This window comes from Pholcus phalangioides, unplaced genomic scaffold, assembly GCF_987345545.1.
Source record: "Pholcus phalangioides strain wild (caught in Gottingen) unplaced genomic scaffold, Ppha-v1.0 ptg000008l_1, whole genome shotgun sequence".
Classification (NCBI taxonomy): Eukaryota; Metazoa; Arthropoda; class Arachnida; order Araneae; family Pholcidae; genus Pholcus; species Pholcus phalangioides.
In genome coordinates this window covers 63008680-63029581 of record NW_028301601.1, presented here as the reverse complement: position 1 = coordinate 63029581, position 20902 = coordinate 63008680, and the positions used below count along the sequence as shown (strand labels likewise).

General features: G+C 34.5%; 1 protein-coding gene across 2 annotated transcripts; it reads right to left on the bottom strand.

Annotated features, from left to right (window-relative positions):
* Positions 1-1513: 1513 nt before the first annotated feature.
* On the bottom strand, positions 1514-9070 carry LOC149084736 (uncharacterized). 2 transcript variants are annotated; one of them, XM_089235171.1, is made up of 5 exons: positions 8646-9070; positions 4955-5124; positions 3559-3731; positions 2648-2685; positions 1514-1965 (listed from the first exon to the last, which is right to left on the bottom strand). In XM_089235171.1, exons 1-4 carry the CDS (start codon positions 8683-8685, stop codon positions 2676-2678), a joined length of 393 nt encoding a protein of 130 aa, XP_089091297.1. In that variant the 5' UTR covers positions 8686-9070; the 3' UTR covers positions 1514-1965; positions 2648-2675. The 2 variants fall into 2 exon arrangements, with proteins under 2 accessions (XP_089091297.1, XP_089091296.1); XM_089235170.1 differs by lacking the exon at positions 2648-2685.
* Between the last annotated feature and the right edge of the window lie 11832 nt (positions 9071-20902).

Here is a 20902-nt window from a genome sequence, read left to right as displayed (position 1 = left end):
ATTCATAAATTTTAAAAACTTCATTTTTTTGAAAATTAAAAAAATTCAAAAATACGTATATTTAAAAATGTTTTGAAAAATTGTAAGAAATTCCTAAAACCTTTGAATAAGCAGAAAATTTGTTTAGTTTTTGTTCACATGCTTGTCATGCTCTCTCACAATACTGCTTTCACAAGTTGTTAGGAAAAATAGTGCACTTTATCACTTAAAAAAACGAGTATTTCCTGTTATTTTCAGAAGATTTGCATGTTAATTTTATATTAGCAAATTTTGCAATGTTCGAGAGATGTCAGCATTTAAATTAATTGTTGTCAATAAATACAGGGTTTGTGACATACAAAGTATGCACAGGATACAAAATTACACTAGCATCCTTCAAAGAAAATATATAACAAATTAATGGAAAGATAAAATGAGGAAAATAAAAATAGGCGACTTTATCGAAAAATCGTGTTGATTTGTGTATTTGCCTTTTTTTTCTAGAAATGGTATTCCCTATTCGATGTTTTTTCTATATTACATTTTCAAACACAGTAGCTTTTGAAGTTTTCTAAACTTAGAATGAGACATGCCTGGAGCTAAAAAAAATTATTAAGCATATTTACTTTCTTATCTTATGAAAATTCTTAAATGGTATTTGAAAATTAGTGACAAATTTAAAAAAAAAATTTTAATCAACATACAGTAAGTATAATGATGTATATAATAATACTGTATAATGATACCATCTATAACGACTATTGCCTATATGTAACAATATAACTCTCCTGTCCTGGCACAATCCTAACAGAGTTGATACATTTCATCTACAACGTTAAATCCTGTACAAAGATTATTTTTTATTCCTTGAGCAATTACATAAAAGTTTCATTGTATAAACCAAATAACAATAAATACAAACATTTATATTTCAGAATATATTTTGAGGAATGGGCTGTCTTTGACAGAAACTTCAGACAAAATCACTCCTCATAGTCTTAAGTGATTCCAGGTTTTGTCATCATCGTTTCTTCCATTCATGTAAAACAAACCATAACTTTTAGAAACAAATATCACAAAAGAATAAAAAAATCATGCAAGTCAAATCAACGAGTAGCAAGAGTGTGCAATGAAGGTCTTTAAAACGTATAACATTCTCAGAGAAGAAGTAAGGACCATTACTTCCACTTTTCAGTAAGATCTTATAATTCAGGTTATAAAGAGACACAGAATCTAATTCAGAAGAACCAAGAAGAAAAGCATGAAAAAACTAGAGTTTCAATAACTTAAAAACTCACATGAGATTAATGACGAGTTTCATGAGGACCAGACTGATATCTACAGGTTAAAAAATATCTTCTAGCTGTACATTTTCCCATTCTATCCAGATATGTAGGAGGATTAGTGCACTAGAAAATAACTCAAAAGCAAAACTTAGGCTAAATAACTAATGTAAAATTTGACTACATTCAAAATTTGTAGATATTACTACTTTTTTTTTTAAAGTAATCTCTCGAAATAACAAAATGCAAAGTACAAGGAACACAACAAAAACCTGCTAGCACAAAACTCAATTTTCTCTGTATTCATTACAAGCAGAAATAACCAAAAGGAGTCAAAACATTACCTTTATTCAAAGCAAAGGAGTGTTTACTGCTAATGACAAAGATTCACAAGTATGTCTTCATGCGTTTCAGAATAGCACCAGCTTCAATTATCACAAAATCAAAAACTATCGGTTCTTTACAATTTTGTGCAAAGCATACAAATGATATTTCAATTGAGAATTCCGAATGAAAGCTTTGCCACATACATGGCAATGGTGATTGCGCTCTCCAGTGTGAGTTGCAATATGACGTCTTATAGTAGTAGTATAATTTGTTCTGTAACTGCAATAAGAACACTTATGGCGGCCAGATTTATTTTCATTTGGTAGTGCTGGTTCAACTAGATATTCTTTTTTCCTTGCAGTAGGAGGTAGAAAGCCTGCAAAAAATATAATACTTTGGATCAGAGAGATTAGCGTACACTATGTGCATCTTATAGAAGAAACTAAGAACTTTGAAATTACATATAATGTAAAATAATTTATCAATATGATCTTATGAATAGTTTTTTTGTTTTTTTTTTTTTTTTGCCTCAGGCACACACACACGAAAAATAAAATAAACATTTGCATTTTATACAGCTTAACAGTCTGCAAATAAATACACATTATAAAAGCTTTCACAAAGTTATCAACACAGTGATTTTCAAATATTGGTGCAACTATATATAGTAACAATGTAAGTCACTCCAACCGGAAAAAACACAGTATCTCTGGAAACCTCTCATAGCTTTTGTAGAAGAAAAAACGCTGGGGAATAAAATAAGATTACATCATTTAGCACAGCAATTTTCTTCATTATTTTTGAATGAAAATAAGAATAAACGGCTATTTCTTCTAACCAAGGAAACCTCTAATTTAGCACATCAAGCTTTTACAGCACTTGACATTTTTCCCGTGTCTATTCATTAGCAAAGTGAAACTTCATACTTCATTTTTCTTACCAGATTTAACTGGCAGATGCAAGTTTCATCAATTGTGATGATAATCCAGACATAGAAACTAATTCAGAACCAAGAAAAGCATAAAAAAAACTAGGGTCTCAATAATTTCAAAACTCACATGAGATTAATGACAGGCTTCATGAGGACTAGTGATATCTAGAGGTAAAAAAAAAAGACAATAAAAATATGCCTACAAAAATATCTTGCACAGGTGCATATTTCCCCCTCCCTTCAGATATGCAGAAGGATTGGTGCATTAAAAATAATACAACAGCAGAACTCTTAGTTTGCCACAGAGTAAATGAAAAACTTGTTCATGTGTGAAATTTGTAGATATTGAGGAGTTACAATTGGTTTCCGAGCTGTTAGGCCATGGTCTAAGACATTTTCTTCCTGGCATTTCATCCACATCTGTGGCAGCCAGCTTCTGAGACACACAGGTGACAAACGAGAAAGGCCTCATACACATCTAGTGTCATCAAGTTTTTCTTTAAATAGATCTGAGGCTTGATTGACAGAAGAGCTTTATTGGCTTTCTCGCATGTTGTAGAGACCTATGTGTGTTTAACCTCAGAAGATGCCCACCACAGATGTGGGCGAAACATCAGGAAGAAAATGCCTTATACCATGGCCCAATAGCCCAGAAACCGTTTGTAACACATTGAATGCCTGCCATGAAAGGCTCAGACAGTTTTTTGTAGACATTGTTACTGTTTATAAACAATGAAAATAACAAAATACAAAATTCAAGGATCACAACAAAAACTCGAACAAAACTTCATTTCATCTGTGTTCATTATAAGCAGTAATAACCTGAGGATTCTAAAGATTACTTTTATTCATAGCAAAAGTGTGTTTACTGCTATTGTTGAATTACAAAAGTATGAAATCGCAAGTATTTCTTCATGTGTTTAAGAATAATAGCACCTTCAATTAATACAAAATCAAAAACTATTGGTTTATAATTTTGTGCAAAGCATATAAATGATATTTCAATTGGATTTTTTGAATGAAGGCTTTGCCGCATACATGGCAATGATGATTTCGTTCTCCAGTGTGAGTTGCAATATGACGTCGTGCAGTAGCAGTATGATTTGTTCTGTAACTGCAATAAGGACACTTATGGCGACCTGATTTATTTCCATTTGGTAGTATTGGTCTACCAAGAGACTCTTCTTTTCTTGCGGTAAAAGGTAGAAAGCCTGCAAAATGTAATATTTTCAATCAGAGAGATCAGAATACACTGTGTATATTACACCATTGTCCTTTGGATGAAACTAAAGACTGAAATTACATAAAATATAAAATAATTTACTATTATAATTTTTTAATAACTTTTTTTTGTCTCAGGCACATGCAGAAAAAAATAAATAAGAACTGTAAAAATATTTGCATTTTATGTAGCTTAGCATAGTCTGCTACTAAGTATACATAATAAGCTTTGGATAAAATTACCAACACATGGTGATTTTCGAATAGTGGTGCAACTGCACAGTAACAGTATACTGTACATATGTAAGTCACTCTGAAAAGTTTTGTATACTCAGTTATTTTTATTTCATCATCTCCAACCAATTTTTCGTTGCATATGATAAGCATTTTCATCTGAAGAAACCAAGAATGAAAAGGTGACAAGCCCATACTTATTCCTTTCCCAGCACACTATATAACTAGCAGTTTTGATGTTGACTATATTTTTTCTGGAATAAAAGTACTCCATTTTTGAAGACCTCTCATTTTTTGTAATGAAAACGAATCAATTTTTGAAGATTTCTCATTTTTGATAATGAAACTGAATCACAGTTTGGACAGTGTGGGTTGCAATATGATATCATACATTGTATTTGTAGTCAGCTGAGTAACTGCAAAAGGGACACTTGTGGCAGGCTTGTTTATTTTCATTAATGTTTTCTACCGTAGGATGCATTCATTCTTGTAGTAGGTGCTTGTAAGCCTAAAATGAAAATACGAAATTGATGCGAAAGATATTAATATACAGAAAGCCTTTATCCTTGGATTTCTTCTTTTTTATTATTGATAATGATCTTCTAAAGTTTTTCTACTACAAAATATAAAAAACTGATTTTTATATAGTTTATTATACAGCATGCCGTTTCTTAGAGATACATCTTTTTATGCATCCCTGCCACAAGCTTATAGCATCTTATAATTAAAGTATGCATTTTATGTATTTCAACTATTCAGAACTGGTTCTGCGCGATTGGCAAGAAAATTTCAAGCAAATATTGATTTATAGAACACAAGAAAAAAGTAATTTTTGACGAGTGTCTTCACGTATTTAGTAATAACACCAACTTTAATTAATTACACAAAAAATCTAAAACTATTGGTTCTTGACAATTTTGTGCACAGCATACAAATGATATTTCAAATGGGTTTTCTGAATGAAGGCTTTGTCACATACATGGCAACAGTGATTACGTTCTCCAGTGTGAGTTGCAATATGATGTCGTACATTAGATTTAACGTCAGTTGAGTAACTGCAAAAGGGGCACCTGTGGCAAAAAAGTTTATTTTTATTCATTCGTTTTCTATCATAGGATGCATTCTTTTTTGCAGTAAGAGCTTGTGGGCCTACAAAGAAAAAAAAAATTGGATCAGAAAGATAATATCAACACTACCAGCCTTTTATTCTTGGATATCACCTTATTGAAGTTTAGTCTTTTTTTTAATTTTCTAAGACAAAATAAAAAATATTTTTGATTATAAAGTTTATTATATTGCATGCCGTTTCTAAGTAATACATCTTTCTACACATCCATGACACAACAAGCTTATTAACACTGTCTGCTAACACTGCTCTCTCTCAACACTGATTTTGTTCTCAAATATATTTTAGTGATTTTAGGGAACTGATCATGAATCAACCATTGATTTTGTCAGATTGGCTCTAGTTGTTAAGATAAAGTGAAAATTAAATTTCAATGGTAATACATAAGCAGAATACAAATCACATTGAAACTGCGCGTTATAAATCAATCCAGTAAATCATTGGCAAAGATATTTCAGTGATTTTAGAGTCATTTTGGGACTGATTCTTTATTTGCTCTAGTTTTTCAGGAGATGCATAATCTCAACAATGTGATTTGTATGCTGCTTATGTATTACCGTCAAAATTTAATTTTCACTTTATCTCAAAAACTAGAGCCAATCTGACAAAACCAATGCCAGATTCTGAATCAGCAACCCCAATATACCCTAAAACCTATTAAAATTTTCTTAAGAACATGAATTTTTTTTTGGATCAGTGTAAATACAATTATATACTTTCTGTATTTGAATGATCCAGAATTGGTTCTGAGATATTGGCAAGTAATTTCTAGCCCATATTGGTTAATAGATTACAAGAAATGATATTTAAATAAAAGTTAAATTGCACCACAGATACATGTGGCGGATATGCTAATGCATATTCTAATAACCACTCATTTTTTTATAACCTGAAAAGCATTGGATTATTTCCAATAAAGCTAATAGATGTACTGATTACTATGATGATTATTATCTTTTCATCTTTTTAAGTAAAGAATGATTAGACATGAAGACAACAAACTATCATTCAAGTAGAAAAATAATAATAATCAAACTTTATACTTAAAAGGGCAATACAGCAAATATTAAAAAAAAAAAAACCAAGTGATGAATGTTACTTTCATTATACACCATATTCTTAACATATACATCACCACTTTAAATACATTTATTGACAATTTCACTCATGAAACAAAAGAGAAAATTTGATATAATTAATGAATATAAATTGTGATTTATAGTACAATGAAATAAAGCAGAGAAAATTTGAAGGAGACTGGCATCCAGCAGTAGCTTGAAAATGGCTGTTGATTATATAGCATGATCAAAAATATGTTGAACAAATACAAATACAATGCCACAACAGGCAAAATGCCCAACGAGGTGGCTGAGAAAAGGTGCCCATAAAAAAAAAAGGATTTCATAAATTTAAAAATACAGCAACCCAATTAAAAATGCAATTAACACAAATTATAAACAATATATACACATGATAAAATATTATATAATGCCCATAAAGAATACTTATGGTTGTCTTATTCTAAGAATGGATAGCTTCTCGATTTACCCCAACATGTTTATCGTATTTCTTTTTAAACGTGTCAATTGTGTTACAATTTACTACCTTCGGGGGTAAGCTATTCCATTTATTAACAACCCTATTAGAGAAAAATCCCCTGCGACACCATAACCTTGCATTGTCCCTCACCAATCGATACTGGTGTCCCCTTGTAAAAGCAGTCGATTGGCTGTGTACTAAAAGTTCATGGTCCATCCTATCCATCCCACTAATAATTTTGAACACTTCGATCATATCTCCTCAACACCTGCGTTCATCCAATGTAAACATATTCAAAAAATGAAGTCTCTCTTCATAACTCAAGCCCTGTTGAGTTATGAAGTGTTTTGTCAATCCAACAAAGCCTATTTTTAGAAATAGTTTTATTACAATAATGAATGAAATAGGTTCATTTTTACATTGAGGTTCAAATATAGAAACCATATGCCAAAAAAAACTATTTATAGACTATAAAATCACAAATGAAAACCAAATTAATCTATTTCTTATTCATCAAAAATGAGTGCCGAGAGTACAGATGATATTTTAAACCCCGACTCTCAATGAATCCTTTTCCACAGAAATCACAATGGTGTCTTCGCTCTCCAGTATGTGTTAAAATATGGCGACGGACATCAGCTTTTCGAACCGAGACATATGAGCAGAAATTGCACTTAAACTGTTCCTTTGAGATATGGACAACACATTCAGAATCATTCTGCTGATAGGGATTTGATACACAACCTAAGAATAGAAACAAGTTACTGAATAAAAACTTTACTAATGCTAATTAAATGACTGAAATGTAAAATCAGTTATCACATGTTCATGTACAAACACACAAATACGTACTTGTTTTAAATCAATATTAAAAATTATAATTATATAATATAAATTGTATACTCTATTATAGGATAATTTATAAAAAAAGAAAAAAAATCAGAAAATTTTATTTTTTATTTAAACAAAGCTCGTCCAATAACAGAGGAGATCACGATCTTGATCAATCATTTGTGGCATAGATGATACCTGCACACACAATAAAGAAATATAAATTTTGTAAGTAGTTTATTGAAAAGATGCAATAATTTATGCAGATTAAACTTTTTTCAAAATTTTACAGCATAACATACCTGTTTCAATATATGGAATTGTGTATAATCATTGATAAATCGTCTTTCATCAAATCATTCCATGTATAAGTCATACGTCACACTTTGGATATACTTCGACCATGTACAGTCAAAACTGTCTAAGTAACACCTCCACTTAAGGGACAGACGTCCTGATCAGTGTCCCTTCGAATAAGAACTATGGAATAAAGGACATCTATATTTAAGAGACAAAAAGTCTGGTCTTATACGTGCCCCATATTGAGAGATCTCCCTGTAAATAATAATGAACTATCTCTTATTTTATTCACATAAACCAATGTCAACCAAAAACTGTGAATGAGATTTGTTTTATTCACACACACACTATTTTTCAACACTAGGCTTTCACAGGTTACTTGGGGAACAATACTACATCTGGATTTTGTTTCTATTTTCCACCCTAACACAAAAAAATTGTAATTGCATCGCAATAGCTTTTTGCCATACAAGATTTGGTCAGAGTGATGTATGATGTACTGTTACAAAATAAACCTGGCCAGCAGCTAATTCATTGCTTGTCTTGTAACCTGTCATCTTATCTGTATTACACGAGAGCTCGACAAAGTACTGCATGCCAACATGTGGTGGGGACCCACTTTTAGACATTAACGAATAAATAACTTCATTGCATTGGCTTTCATTCTCAAAAATAATAATAATTGCCTGCATAGTTACATGCATAGAATAAAATAACATTTTATTTCTCCCTTTTCTAAATTAAGGTTTTTCCCTAAACATGCTAAGCAATATGTTCTCACAATTCACCAGTAAACTTCAATGAACAAAAGAAACACTTCTTTTCTTTTTTAGGACCATGATGTTTTCAAGTAACTCTGATGAGCATTTCTTACCTTCCAAAGCTGATATATGTCTCTTGTCTTCTACCACCATATGTCTCTGGCCTAAAAAAACATATCTAGAATGAGACACTTCATCACATTATACATTACTGGAGACTGGAGATAGAAAATTGGTTGTAAGAAATTTGAAGAATATGGAACTGGTATTTGATAGGAGAAAAGTGATCAGAGCCTTTTCTATTAATGCTATAGTTGCAAACGCTTCAGCAACAACATCCCACATTATAATTTTCAATTACATAATGCATTCAGAAAGGGTACAGTAAATAAACCAACAAATTTTAAAAAAAAGCAGACAGATAGAGATACAAAAAATAAATACTACCCAAAAATCTAATTATGGAAATGATTTTATTGAGAAAAGAAACCCTTCATGCTTCAAAAAGTTTTTGAAAAAAAAAGAAGTAAAGACATTGAATTCATGAGAATCCCGGCTTAATTTTATGTATAGCATACAAATGATATCTGAACTGATCCTTTCTAATAAAGGCTCTGCCACAAATATGGCAATGATGCTGGCGTTCTCCAGTATGGGTAGCAATATGACGTCGCATATTAGTCATAACATTTGTCGAGTAAGTGCAGTGAGGGCACTTGTGGCGAGCTGGTTTATTTGAATTTGGTTGTGGTTTATCCCAAGTACACATTCTTGAAGGAGCAGCTTGTAATCCTGCAAAATACAAAACTTTGAATTAGAATGATCATCGTAAGACACATTATAACTGAAAAACTCTAAATAATATTATCATGAATTTCACTTACAAAACACTGAGAATGGTTAACCCCTTTAAATTTTGATTAGCTGTTTCATAAAAGAATAGACAAGCAATCTGAATTTTCAATTGTGCTAATTGACCGAACAAAACATTAATCTGATGCCTACATTAAATTTGAACTAGCACTCTTCCTCTTGGCTTGATATCCCCTAAAACGCATATGATATCAAAAACAATATTCAAAGCTAGCAGAACTTACACCCACATCTATTTTTTGGTGAAAACACCATTTACAAGAAATTGACAATGAACATTATAATTAATAATTAAAACATTGAATGGCTGAAACAATGGCACAATTAATTACATTTCAGCTATTCGCATTTGGTTCCGAGTATCTAACAAATAATTTCTGACTAATATTGGTTTGTAGATGAGAAAATGGTATTTAATGAAAGTAAATTCCATTTTGGAAAAATCCAAAATATAATTTACTAAATGTGTATAGGAGATACACACAATTTGGTGCCACAAATATGTTTCTATATTTGTCAAATTGTGGTGGTTATTCTAAAAAACTATTTTTGTTTCAATTAAGTGGAAAAATACTGAATTATTTTCAATAAAGAGTATGAATTCACTGTTCACCATGAGAGTCAAAAACCTATATCAATATAACATGATTGAAAATTATTGATGATAGTATAGCATGATAATAACACATTTTCAAAAAGTTGATCAAACAAACAAATCCTTAGAATTATAAATTTTATTACAATAATCTAAAATAAAATAAGTTTATTTTCACATTCGATTTTCAAGATTAAAAAAATGCAGAAGTTATATTTCCAAACCTATACTATACAGACTATACAGTTTGTAAGTACATCAAAAAACCAAATTTAACTATTTAGAGTTCATTAAAAATGAGTGCATAGAGTACAGATGATATTTTAAACTTCCACTCTGACTGAACCCCTTCCCACAGAAATCACAACGGTATCTTTTCTCCCCCGTATGTATTGAGGAATGGCGGCGGACATCAGCTTTTCGAACTGAGACATATGAGCAGAAAGTGCATTTGAACTGATTCTTTGAGACATGGACAACGCATTCAGAATCGTTCTGCTGATAGAGATCTGATACGCAACCTAAGAATAAAAACAAGTAGCTCAATAAGATAAGCACTCTAATTATAGTACAATCACGACTGAAATTTGAAATTAGTAATAACATATTTATGTACACAATGTTATGTACATAATTTATGACACAGAAATTATCAGAAATTTAATTTTGATATTAAAAATCATTTTCCAATAATAGATGAAATAAAGATCTTGATCATGCTTAATCATTTGTGACTTCATAGATGATACCTGCACAACAAGGCGAGTGTCTTTCCTTTTACCTTCTGTCCAGCAGACAACATCTCTCCTGTATTCACCACAAAATGAAATAAGACAACTCAGTTGTGAATAGTATATACACAGTGTATGTCATGTACGACAAGGGGGGGGGGGTTAAATTAGTCTATATGAATTTTGATACATAACTGGATGAAATATGGTTGAGAAAAATTGCAAAATTTGGAGAAGATTTGCATCCCACAGGGGGTTGAAAATGGTAGTTGATTATATCGAATGGTAATACCACGTTCAAGTTGAACAATCAAACAAAGCATATCTTTAGAATTATCAGTTTTATTATAATAAATGAAATGGGTTGAATTTTACATTTGAGATACAAAATTAAAAAAATGTAAAGGCCACATATGTCAAAAAACCTAAGTACATACTATAAAATCACATTAAAAATCAAACTAATTCATTTCGTATTCATCACAAATGAGTGCCGAGAGTACAGATGGTATTTTAAACCCCCACTCTCAATGAAACCTTTCCCACAGAAATCACAACGGTATCTTCGTTCTCCTGTATGTATTGAGAAATGGCGCCGAACATTACGTTTTCGATTCGAGACATACGGGCAGACGGTGCATTTGAACTTATTCTTTGAGATATGGACAAAACATTCAGAATCACTTTGCAGATAGAGATTTGATAAGCAACCTAAGAATAAAAATAAGTTACTGAATAAGATAAGTACTCTAGTAATGGTAAACTCAATAATTAATGAAATATGAAATTGGTTTCCACACATTTATCTACACACGTTAGAAAATGGAAAAAACTTTAATATAGAATTCACGAAACCAGAACAATCAGAACTTTGATTTTTAAAAAACGTATCCAACAATAGAATGAACAAAGATCATGCTCTGTCATTTGAGACTTTACTCATGATAACTGCTCAATAAAGCAATACAAGCATTATTAATAATTTTCAATGAAAAAAATTCTGCTATATGAATTTAAAATTTTGAATTAATATAGCAGATTCTGTTTTAATGTTAAAAAAATTCTAAAAAATTACTCAACTTGTGGCACGTTCAAAGAAATTCCAGGTTTTTGAGGGATTGCCTAAAAATTTGCGCACCAAGAAATAATTGTGGGATCGAAACAAAAGTTGGCCTGAAGGTACATGTCGGGCAGATATGCAAATGATTAGAAATGCAGCGTGATTGTGCATTGCGTAATGCCCCTAGAGGGCGTTGAACTTTGTTCTCCTTGGAGTATAAAACAGGTAAGCAGAGCTTGCTGGAGTGTATTTAATCGTTTGCAAAGGAAATGCTGAGGTAGACATGCCGTTACGCCGCCGTCAAAGACCATATGAGCAGTTGTCAGAGTTCGATAGGGGAAGAATCAAGGGGAAGATGATGGAAGCTGGGTGGTCAGCTCGGCGAGTAGCTCGTCAACTAAGCCGTTCTGATTTTACTGTGAGGAGGTGTTGGGACCAGTGGACAGAAGAGACGTCATTTGCACGGCGACCAGGTTCAGGACGCCCTCGACAGACCAGTCGTCGAGAATACCGTCACATCATCCGAAACGCACGTGTAGAGCCAACTGCCTCATTGGCCGCTATCCAGACACAGGCAGCAGCTTCACTACGGGCCCCTGTCTCTTCCCGAACCATCGCAAGGCTCCTGGCTGAAGGATATCTGGTATCGCGGCGCTCATTACGTGTGCTGCCAATGACACCCACCCACCAACGCCTCCGTTTGGAGTGGTGTCGAGCACGACGGGATTGGACTGCAATGGAATGGAACCACGTCGTCTTCAGCGACGAATCAAGATTCAACTTGAGCAGTAATGACAATCGTGTTCGTGTGTGGAGGCCCCGTGGTGAACGCTTCAATCCTGCCTTTGCTTTACAGCGACACACCACTCCCACAGCTGGTGTCATGGTATGGGGTGCCATTGCTTACGATACACAGTCACCCCTAATATTGATCCATGGCACAATGACAGCCCAGTGGTACGTCCATAACATCCTTCAGCCACATGTGTTGCCACTCATGGCAGGGCTCCCAGGAGCCATTTTTCAACAAGACAATGCTAGGCCACACACAGCAAGGATGCCACAAGACTGCCTCTGCCACATTACCACCCTTCCCTGGCCTGCTCTATCCCCAGATTTGTCACCAATCGAGCATATCTGGGATCATTTGGGACGGCAAGTTGGACACCCTACGAGGTTGGTCGAACTAGAGGCGCATTTACAGCAACTGTGGAACGAGATGTCTCAGGACATCATACGGAACTTGTATGCCTCAATGCCCGCTTGTATCGCATCGTGCATTCGCGCTAGAGGGGGTCCAACAGAGTACTAAAACTTCTGTTCATCTTTACTTTTTTTCTGCAATAAATGATCCTTTTTCTTGGATTTTCTAATCACTTACTTATATCAACGTAGTACTTACATGTGTAAAATTTCGTTTCATTCTGACGACTTCTTCTGGGTGCGCAAATTTTTATGGCAATGAGTGTATGAGTATGAGGAAAAATTACTATACGTTTTATTCCGTTTCCTTACAGAAAAGAAGAAAAGGGAAATAGAAAGCAAGGATAAAAATAGTAAAAATGAATAAATTGACATTTTTTTTAAACGTACAATAACCTATTCTTTCTGTTCTGTATCCCACATTGTTGGAGAAACCAGGTCTTTAAAGAGCAAAGTATCCTGTGGGATTCGTAAATTTACATTTTGTACACCTTTTTTTCAGAAATTTTAGATATTTGGCATGATACAGCAACACTAGTGACATCACTGATGAAAAAATACTGCCAAAATAATACCAAATTTTCATATTATCTTTGATTTATCAAGCAGGGGTCTGTCCAGACTTTATTGTAGAATATTGTTTTTTTTAAACTTTCCTTATTTTTGTGGAAAATGTTCACTGATTTTGAGAAAACAAGTATAGGAAGCGAAATCATCTAGTTAATCTATCACAAAAGAAATTAAATGCCAAATTTATGGTTTCATTCATTTTTATTTTGTGAAGGGTCCAGAAAATGCACCCCAATTTTGGTTGGACAGACCCCTGTAAAGGAATCTACTGACAGTAAAAAGAAGTTTTGAGGAGGAAGAGATATGAAGAGTACACCTAAAGAAAAAAATTTATAATGGGAAAAATGCATAGCTGCCAAAATTGGAGAATAAGAATTAAGGAAGGTTTCTTGAGGATCCAAATTTCGTACAAAAATAAATATAACAGTGATTTTTGAAAAACATTACAGTTTTTTCATTAGTAAAATTGTAGGCATTTTTCCCCATCACAAAAACATGACATTGTGCATGCTATTGTCAATCAGCGCCAAATCACCAATCATTGCCAACCCGAAGGTTATATTATCTATCATTACCACTGGTCTCAAATCAAGTCCCACTAATAAAAAAATTACCATCAGGAACTTGAGAAAGACAAACAGACTCAACGGAACATATGGTCAGAGTCACAATTACAGAGGAGCAGGCAGGTCTGGTGCCCCGGGTACAGGATTAGACTCAACATCAGATTCACCCTTTATGTTTATGTATAGAAAGGGTGAAATATATATATATATTTTGTTCCGGATAATTTCTCACAAGTCCTTGAAATGATCAGAGGATGAATCAATTTTCAGGACGTCACAAATTTATTTACAGAAAACATCTATTTATAATTTTTCACAAAAAGAAACTCGCATTGAGGATAAAGCAACAACTCCCTCACCCTTCTCTTGGGACGGCTTCATTTTTTACAGGTACCATAAAAACTTTGAGAAAAAGGATATTCCAGGAAAAAAGAAAGTTTGAGATGATTCTATTTATAAAAATTCTAGTTCCCAACAAGCAGAGCTTCAGTCCTGGTCAAAGAAACCTCGCAAAACGTTATTCTTGAGTTCATTTCCAGTACAATGACTTAAAGCAGAGTCAGTGGATAACATGTTTGACATGAATGTCGCTCTCCACTTGTTAACACAAGATATACAGAAGACTGGATGTTGTGAAGATATTTATTATTTTAGATGTTAATTTTTTAAGGAAGGAAAAAACTCTGTCCGGCAATCGAGGGACCCGGGTTCGACTCCCGGTAGAGGCAGAGATGAGTTTTTTCCTTCCTTAAAAAATTAACATCTAAAATAATAAATATCTTCACAACATCCAGTCTTCTGTATATCTTGTGATAACATGTTTATTTCTTGGATAAAGTACACAAGATAAGCCAGATAATAGATTAAGATAATAAATGCTAGTAAAAATAGCCAGACTATATTCTACTGAACCTCCTACCTTTCCAATACACAATCAACTACTGATTTATGTATCTACTATATAAAAGGGAAATTTTCCCAAAATCCCCTGGGCTTACTCTGATTGGAGGATAATTAGTGATGTCACATAATTGCTAATTTACATATACTGATGAAACTTTCTAAAAATGTATATATACCAATTATCTCTTCAAACAAACTTAAATTAAACAAATATTATCTATAACTTGATAATTACACAAACTATAGTTTATAAACATAAATATAATATATATTTCATTTCAGCAGAAATGCATAAATATATAATTCTTTCAATCTAACTGTTCTAGACCAATAGAATGATTTCTCTCTTTTTTTTCCTCATGGCTTTGTTAACTTGAAGGGTCCTCAACAAATTACACTACCAATATTTTTCATAACACTGCCCTCTCTTTTAAAAATGTTCGTCCCGACAATTCAGTCCTCAAGTTGGTGGGTCGCACTTGGTCACTCACTGCGGTAGGGAGCTAGTCTGTTAAGACTAGCGCACCTAAGATGGACCATCTTGCATTTTGATGATGGAGTCTTTTGCATCCGAATAACCACACAGTTCAATTTCTTCATGACTCTGTAGGGTCCTTCCCAAGATTTCTGGAGTTTCGGGCAGTCTTTCCGGTGCTTTGGGTTCCAGAGCCAGATGAGGTTTTCTAAAAAGCTTACATTCCAGAAGGAACAGAGCCTGGGTCGTGTCTGGTCAGACAAGGTCTCTTTCCTCAAAGTCATGAAGCATGGCCCTCGTATCATAGCGGTTCTTCATCTTCTCGGAGTCTATGTTGATCCAGCCATTAGCGATTCTGTGATCTCGTCTCTTACGTGCCCCCCCCCCCCGGCTTTTGAAAATACACTAAAAATTGTATATATATACATACATTGAGTACATGTGCTTTGCCCCCCCCCCCCGGAAAAAGTTGAAATGACGGTCCTGTCACAGACCTTCTGAAGAGTCTTAATTATGCCGAAATGTCCACCGGTTAAGCTTCCGTGCAATTATTTTAACGCTTCTGTCACATGACTCCTTGGCAGAACGAGTTGCCACCAGTCCGACTGACATCAACTATAGCTGGCAGGACCTGGTGAGCGTCCGTGGAAAACGTAGGCTCTTGTATTTTTTTTGAGAGCTTCTCGTGGACTGCATTCATTGCTTGAGTTCTTTCACGGTGTTAACTATTCCATCCACCCTGCTTTTCATGACAGCGATATCTCCCTTCACTCCGGCGACCGATGTGGCAATGTCTTCCTTCACCCTGGCAATTGGTTTCCTCTTTGACGGCAACAATGGAGGTGGTGATGTCTTATTTCATGGCAGCGACATCTTCCTTTACTTCAGCGATAGAGGCGGTGACGTCATCCTTGACAACAGCAATGGAGTGTTGTCGGCTCTTGTGACAGCGCCACTTTTTATAGGTACCATAGAAACTTTGAGAAAAAGAATATTCCAGGGAAAAAGAAAGGTCGAGATGATTCTATTTATAAAATTCTAGTTCATAACCAGTGGCGCTTCAGAAAAAGTGGCGCTTCCTGGCTGAAGAAACCTTGCAGAACGTTCTAGACCAATAGAATGATTTTTTCCCCCCTCATGGCTTTGTCAACTTGAGTGGTCGTCAACAAATTACGCTACAGATACTTTTTTGTAACAATATACACTGCTGGCCACCGTAAATGCAACACCCTGAAGGAAGCATGCAAATAATATGAAATTTACAACATGCATTAGCGGAGGTGAGATATGCAAATGATTAGAATTTCAGCGCAGACACACATCACGCGCGTCTGTGGCGCCACTTCAAAGCGCTATTTAAGGCTTCGAGATTTCAACGATTTGAAGTACGGCAATTGTGCTTTTCTTGTGGTTTTTTCAAAAAAAAAAAGATCAATTATGCCTCGTAGAAAACAGCGATCATCTTTTGATCAAGTATCCGAGTTCGACAGAGGAAGGATAGTGGCCTACCGAGATTGTGGATTATCTTTCAGGGAAATCGGTAGTCGTGTTGGACGAAACCAAACAACTGTAATGCGGATATGTGATCGTTGGATGCAGGAGGGTACGACGGACCGACGTGTTCGATCGCATCCACCTCAGTGCACCACTTCACGTGATGACAGGCGTATTGTGCGTATGGCAGTGACGGATCGCTCAGCCACATCACGAACCATAGCACAGCACATTCAGTCTGTACAGCATCATCCAGTGTCTGCGCGTACCATTCGACGCTGTTTACAGCAGAGTGGTCTGTCCGCAAGACGTCCATTGCTTCGTCTACCCTTGACGCAGAACCACAGACGTCTCCGCCGCCAATGGTGCGATGAAAGAAGGATGTGGACGGCACAATAGAATGAAATTGTCTTTACTGACGAGTCACGCTTCTGTCTGCAACACCACGATGGTCGGATTCGAGTCTGGAGACACCGTGGAGAGAGGATGCTGAACAGCTGCGTTATGCACCGCCACACTGGTCCTGCACCGGGTATTATGGTATGGGGCGGTATTGGATATCATTCTCGCACTCCTCTAGTACGCATTGCCGGTACTTTAAAAAGACAGCGCTACATCTCTGAGGTGTTGGAGCCAGTTGTCCTTCCTTACCTTCAGGGCTTGCCCCCAGCCATATTTCAACAGGATAATGCGCGACCACACGTGGCACACATTGTCCAAAGGTTCTTCGTCAATCGCCAGATTGAATTGTTTCCCTGGCCAGCTCGCTCTCTGGATCTTTCGCCGATAGAAAACATGTGGTCCATGGTTGCTCAACGATTGACCCAGATTACATCCCCAGCTGCCACACCAGATCAACTTTGGCAACGCGTGGAAGCTGCTTGGTCTGCTGTACTCCAAGAACACATCCAAAGTCTATTTGAATCAATGCCGAGGCGTGTGGCAGCGGTGATCTCCAACAATGGCGGCTATTCTGGCTACTGATTTTGGCAGGAACCACACTTCACAGAAGTCTATAAATTTAATCATTTGATGCTTGGTTAACATGTTATCTACAAAATAAATATTGTTGCGATATCTCTTGTCTTTCTTGGTGTTGCAATTTGGGTGGCCAGCAGTGTATATATAATGGCTCCTTGTACATTACACGAAGGTGCCGAAATGTGTGCTTGCCCCAGCTGACAAAGTATCTAGTTGTGGCCCTACCTGGTGAATGCAGACACAAAAATTTTGAATGTGAAAACCTGATTTGATGCCATGGCAATAATTTATATTGCTTGTAATGTCATTTTCGGGATTAAAAACAAAAGGAACTGTTTTTTTCTGGGTAAATTCTTTGGGAATAATTTTTTTCCACAACAAATAGGGATAAAGATAGTTTTACTATCACGGGTAAAATTTGGGAGATATAAGAATTTTTTGGGAGTCCGAGAGACGGAGTAGAAATTCAGGAGCCTCTCAGAAAATCAGAGACTTGGCAGCCATGAAAATGGTACAAAAAGCAGCACAGGCATGAAATAGAACAGAAGTGAATAACACAAAGTAAAGGAAACCGATCGAAGCTGGTCCATGTTCTTCCTGATTTAGTGTCTATCGTAAGGAAGAAAAATCGCTAACAAGGAAATATGAAAATCATTCAAGAAATTACTTTGAGAACCAAGATTGGTTATCATTTTGATACACAATTTTATGCACAATACGCATTTTGATCACAATAATGTATTTTTTAAGACATAAAAAATGATGTAAAAATCAATTGACAAATGTCTCATTTATTCATTTAAAAATTTATTTACATGCCTTTATAACGGTGCATAAACTGTTTTATAAATGAAAAATTTCTTAAATTCACAGGAAAACCAATTGCCAAAATTTAATCAAATATATTCATTTACTGCACCCAGCACTTCATTCCTATGAACTATACATTATATATGTGAGAGACTTCAGTAGTTTACATAACAAGTTTACAATTCAATTACCTGGCTAGTATGAAATATTTTCTTATAAAAATAGTAAAGCCTAACACAAAAATCACAGAAACAAAATTGAATTCAGCAAATATAGTTGGAGTGTTAAAAATTCACATTCAAAACAAACCACAGTGAGCATGATCAAGATTGTCTCAAATTCAAATCACTTGTCATTGTTTCCAACAGCAGAATGTTGCGAATATAGATGATACTTGAGTGACTGAGTGTCAAAGAATGCCTTTCCACAAAATTTGCATTGGTGCTTACGCTCCCCTGAATGTCGTTGAGCATGTCGCACGACAGCAGATTTGTAATTTGATGAGTAAGTACAGAGGCTACATTTGAATCGGTTTTCACTGAGGCAAATGACTCCTTTGGGGGTGACATTAGTACGTCGACGAGGACGTGTATTAAATAAGCCTGCGAAAACAATAGAGATAAAGAAATTATATCAGGTGATGAACTTTATGATAGTCCACTTTTTTATTTTGCTCATTTTAATTGACCTCACTGTGTATATGAGTACAAATCTTATGTAATTAATAGGAAAATATAGAATCCATTTGAACGAACATTGAAGTTCATATGAAGAACATAAAAAAAAAGAAACTACTTCATGATATTGGTCTTACAGTGCATATTGATTGAATTAATAAAACATATCCCAGATACATACAATGAATCCAAACTGTTCACAAATTACATTAAGTTTTTTTCAACATAAATACAAACACTATGAATTGAACTGACTACTTCATTAGAAAATCAACCAGAATGAAAAATATCAATAACTAGAGAAGTTTAAATTGGAATAGCAGTTGTCCAGAGGAGATTTCAAACACAGTTTTTTGTTGTTGAATGCAGCGAGTAGAGATGATATTTGAGTGATCCTGACTCAAGGAAAGCCTTCCCACAAAACTTGCATCGATGGTTGCGTTCTCCTGAATGGCGTTTGGCATGACGTACAACAGCTGACTTATAATTTGAGGTGTATGGGCAGAAACTGCATTTGAACATATCCTCACATATACGAATTATTCCTCTGGATGTCTCATTCTGTTGGCGAAAACATGAACTCAAACTCAAATGCCCTGCAAATAGAGCATGAGAAAAAAAATCAAATGAAATGAAATCTATTTTACTATCGCTTTTTTGCAGCATAACAAAAAAATTTTCATATTTTATTATCTCATATGATTCCCACAGCATTGATTCATATAGTTCATCTTTTCAACATCCCTTTTCAATTTGCGTATAACTATCATGCAGTCTACACAAGATAATAAAATTTCAAGTTTGCATGGTTTATTTTTTTTTTTCAGTTTGACTAAAAGAGTCAGGATTTTACTAATCATAACATTTGCCTTTACATTTTGTTCTCCATTTTTTTACTTGATAGCACTAGTATAATGTAGAAAATTTCCAATTCTTCATGATAGTTTCAAATATGAGTGATTTCCTTTAATATTTTTAAACATGCTGATAGCGACCTCATACAGAAAATTGAAGCTGATTTTACTACTCAGTTCAAGGGACTAAGGAAACAAGCTCCATAAAATTTCTATTTGCTATAAGAATGGGTAAATATTGATCGGCAGAATAATTTGCTTCAGCTAAAATTATCATTGACTCTGCTGCTTTCCTTTGCTAAAAGTAATTCTGTAAAAGTCCCATCCTTAAAAATAAGTCCCAAAAAAGGGATTCTCATGTACAGCGCTGCTGTACTTGCAATTAAAAAAAGTTTTACAAGAGGTTTAGAGCAGAATAAACAAGCTTCATATTTCCTGATCATATATTGAAATCATTGGTCGCTAATAAGTACAGCACATGTTTAGTTTTGATGATTCATTTCCATTACATTAAATAAAATAAAAATGAAAGTTTATGTGCACATAGTAAATAGTGGGATGTAAATTAATTTACAATC

Coding starts and splice junctions, on each gene's coding strand:
- LOC149084736 (XM_089235170.1), bottom strand. CDS start 8,685: ATGGTGGTAGAAGACAAGAGACATATATCAGCTTTGGAAG. Junction 3,732..4,954: donor AACGTAATCACTGTTGCCAT/GTATGTGACAAA, acceptor TACATTTTGCAG/GCTTTCTACCTTTTACCGCA. Junction 1,966..3,558: donor AACGAAATCATCATTGCCAT/GTATGCGGCAAA, acceptor TATTTTTTGCAG/GCTTTCTACCTCCTACTGCA.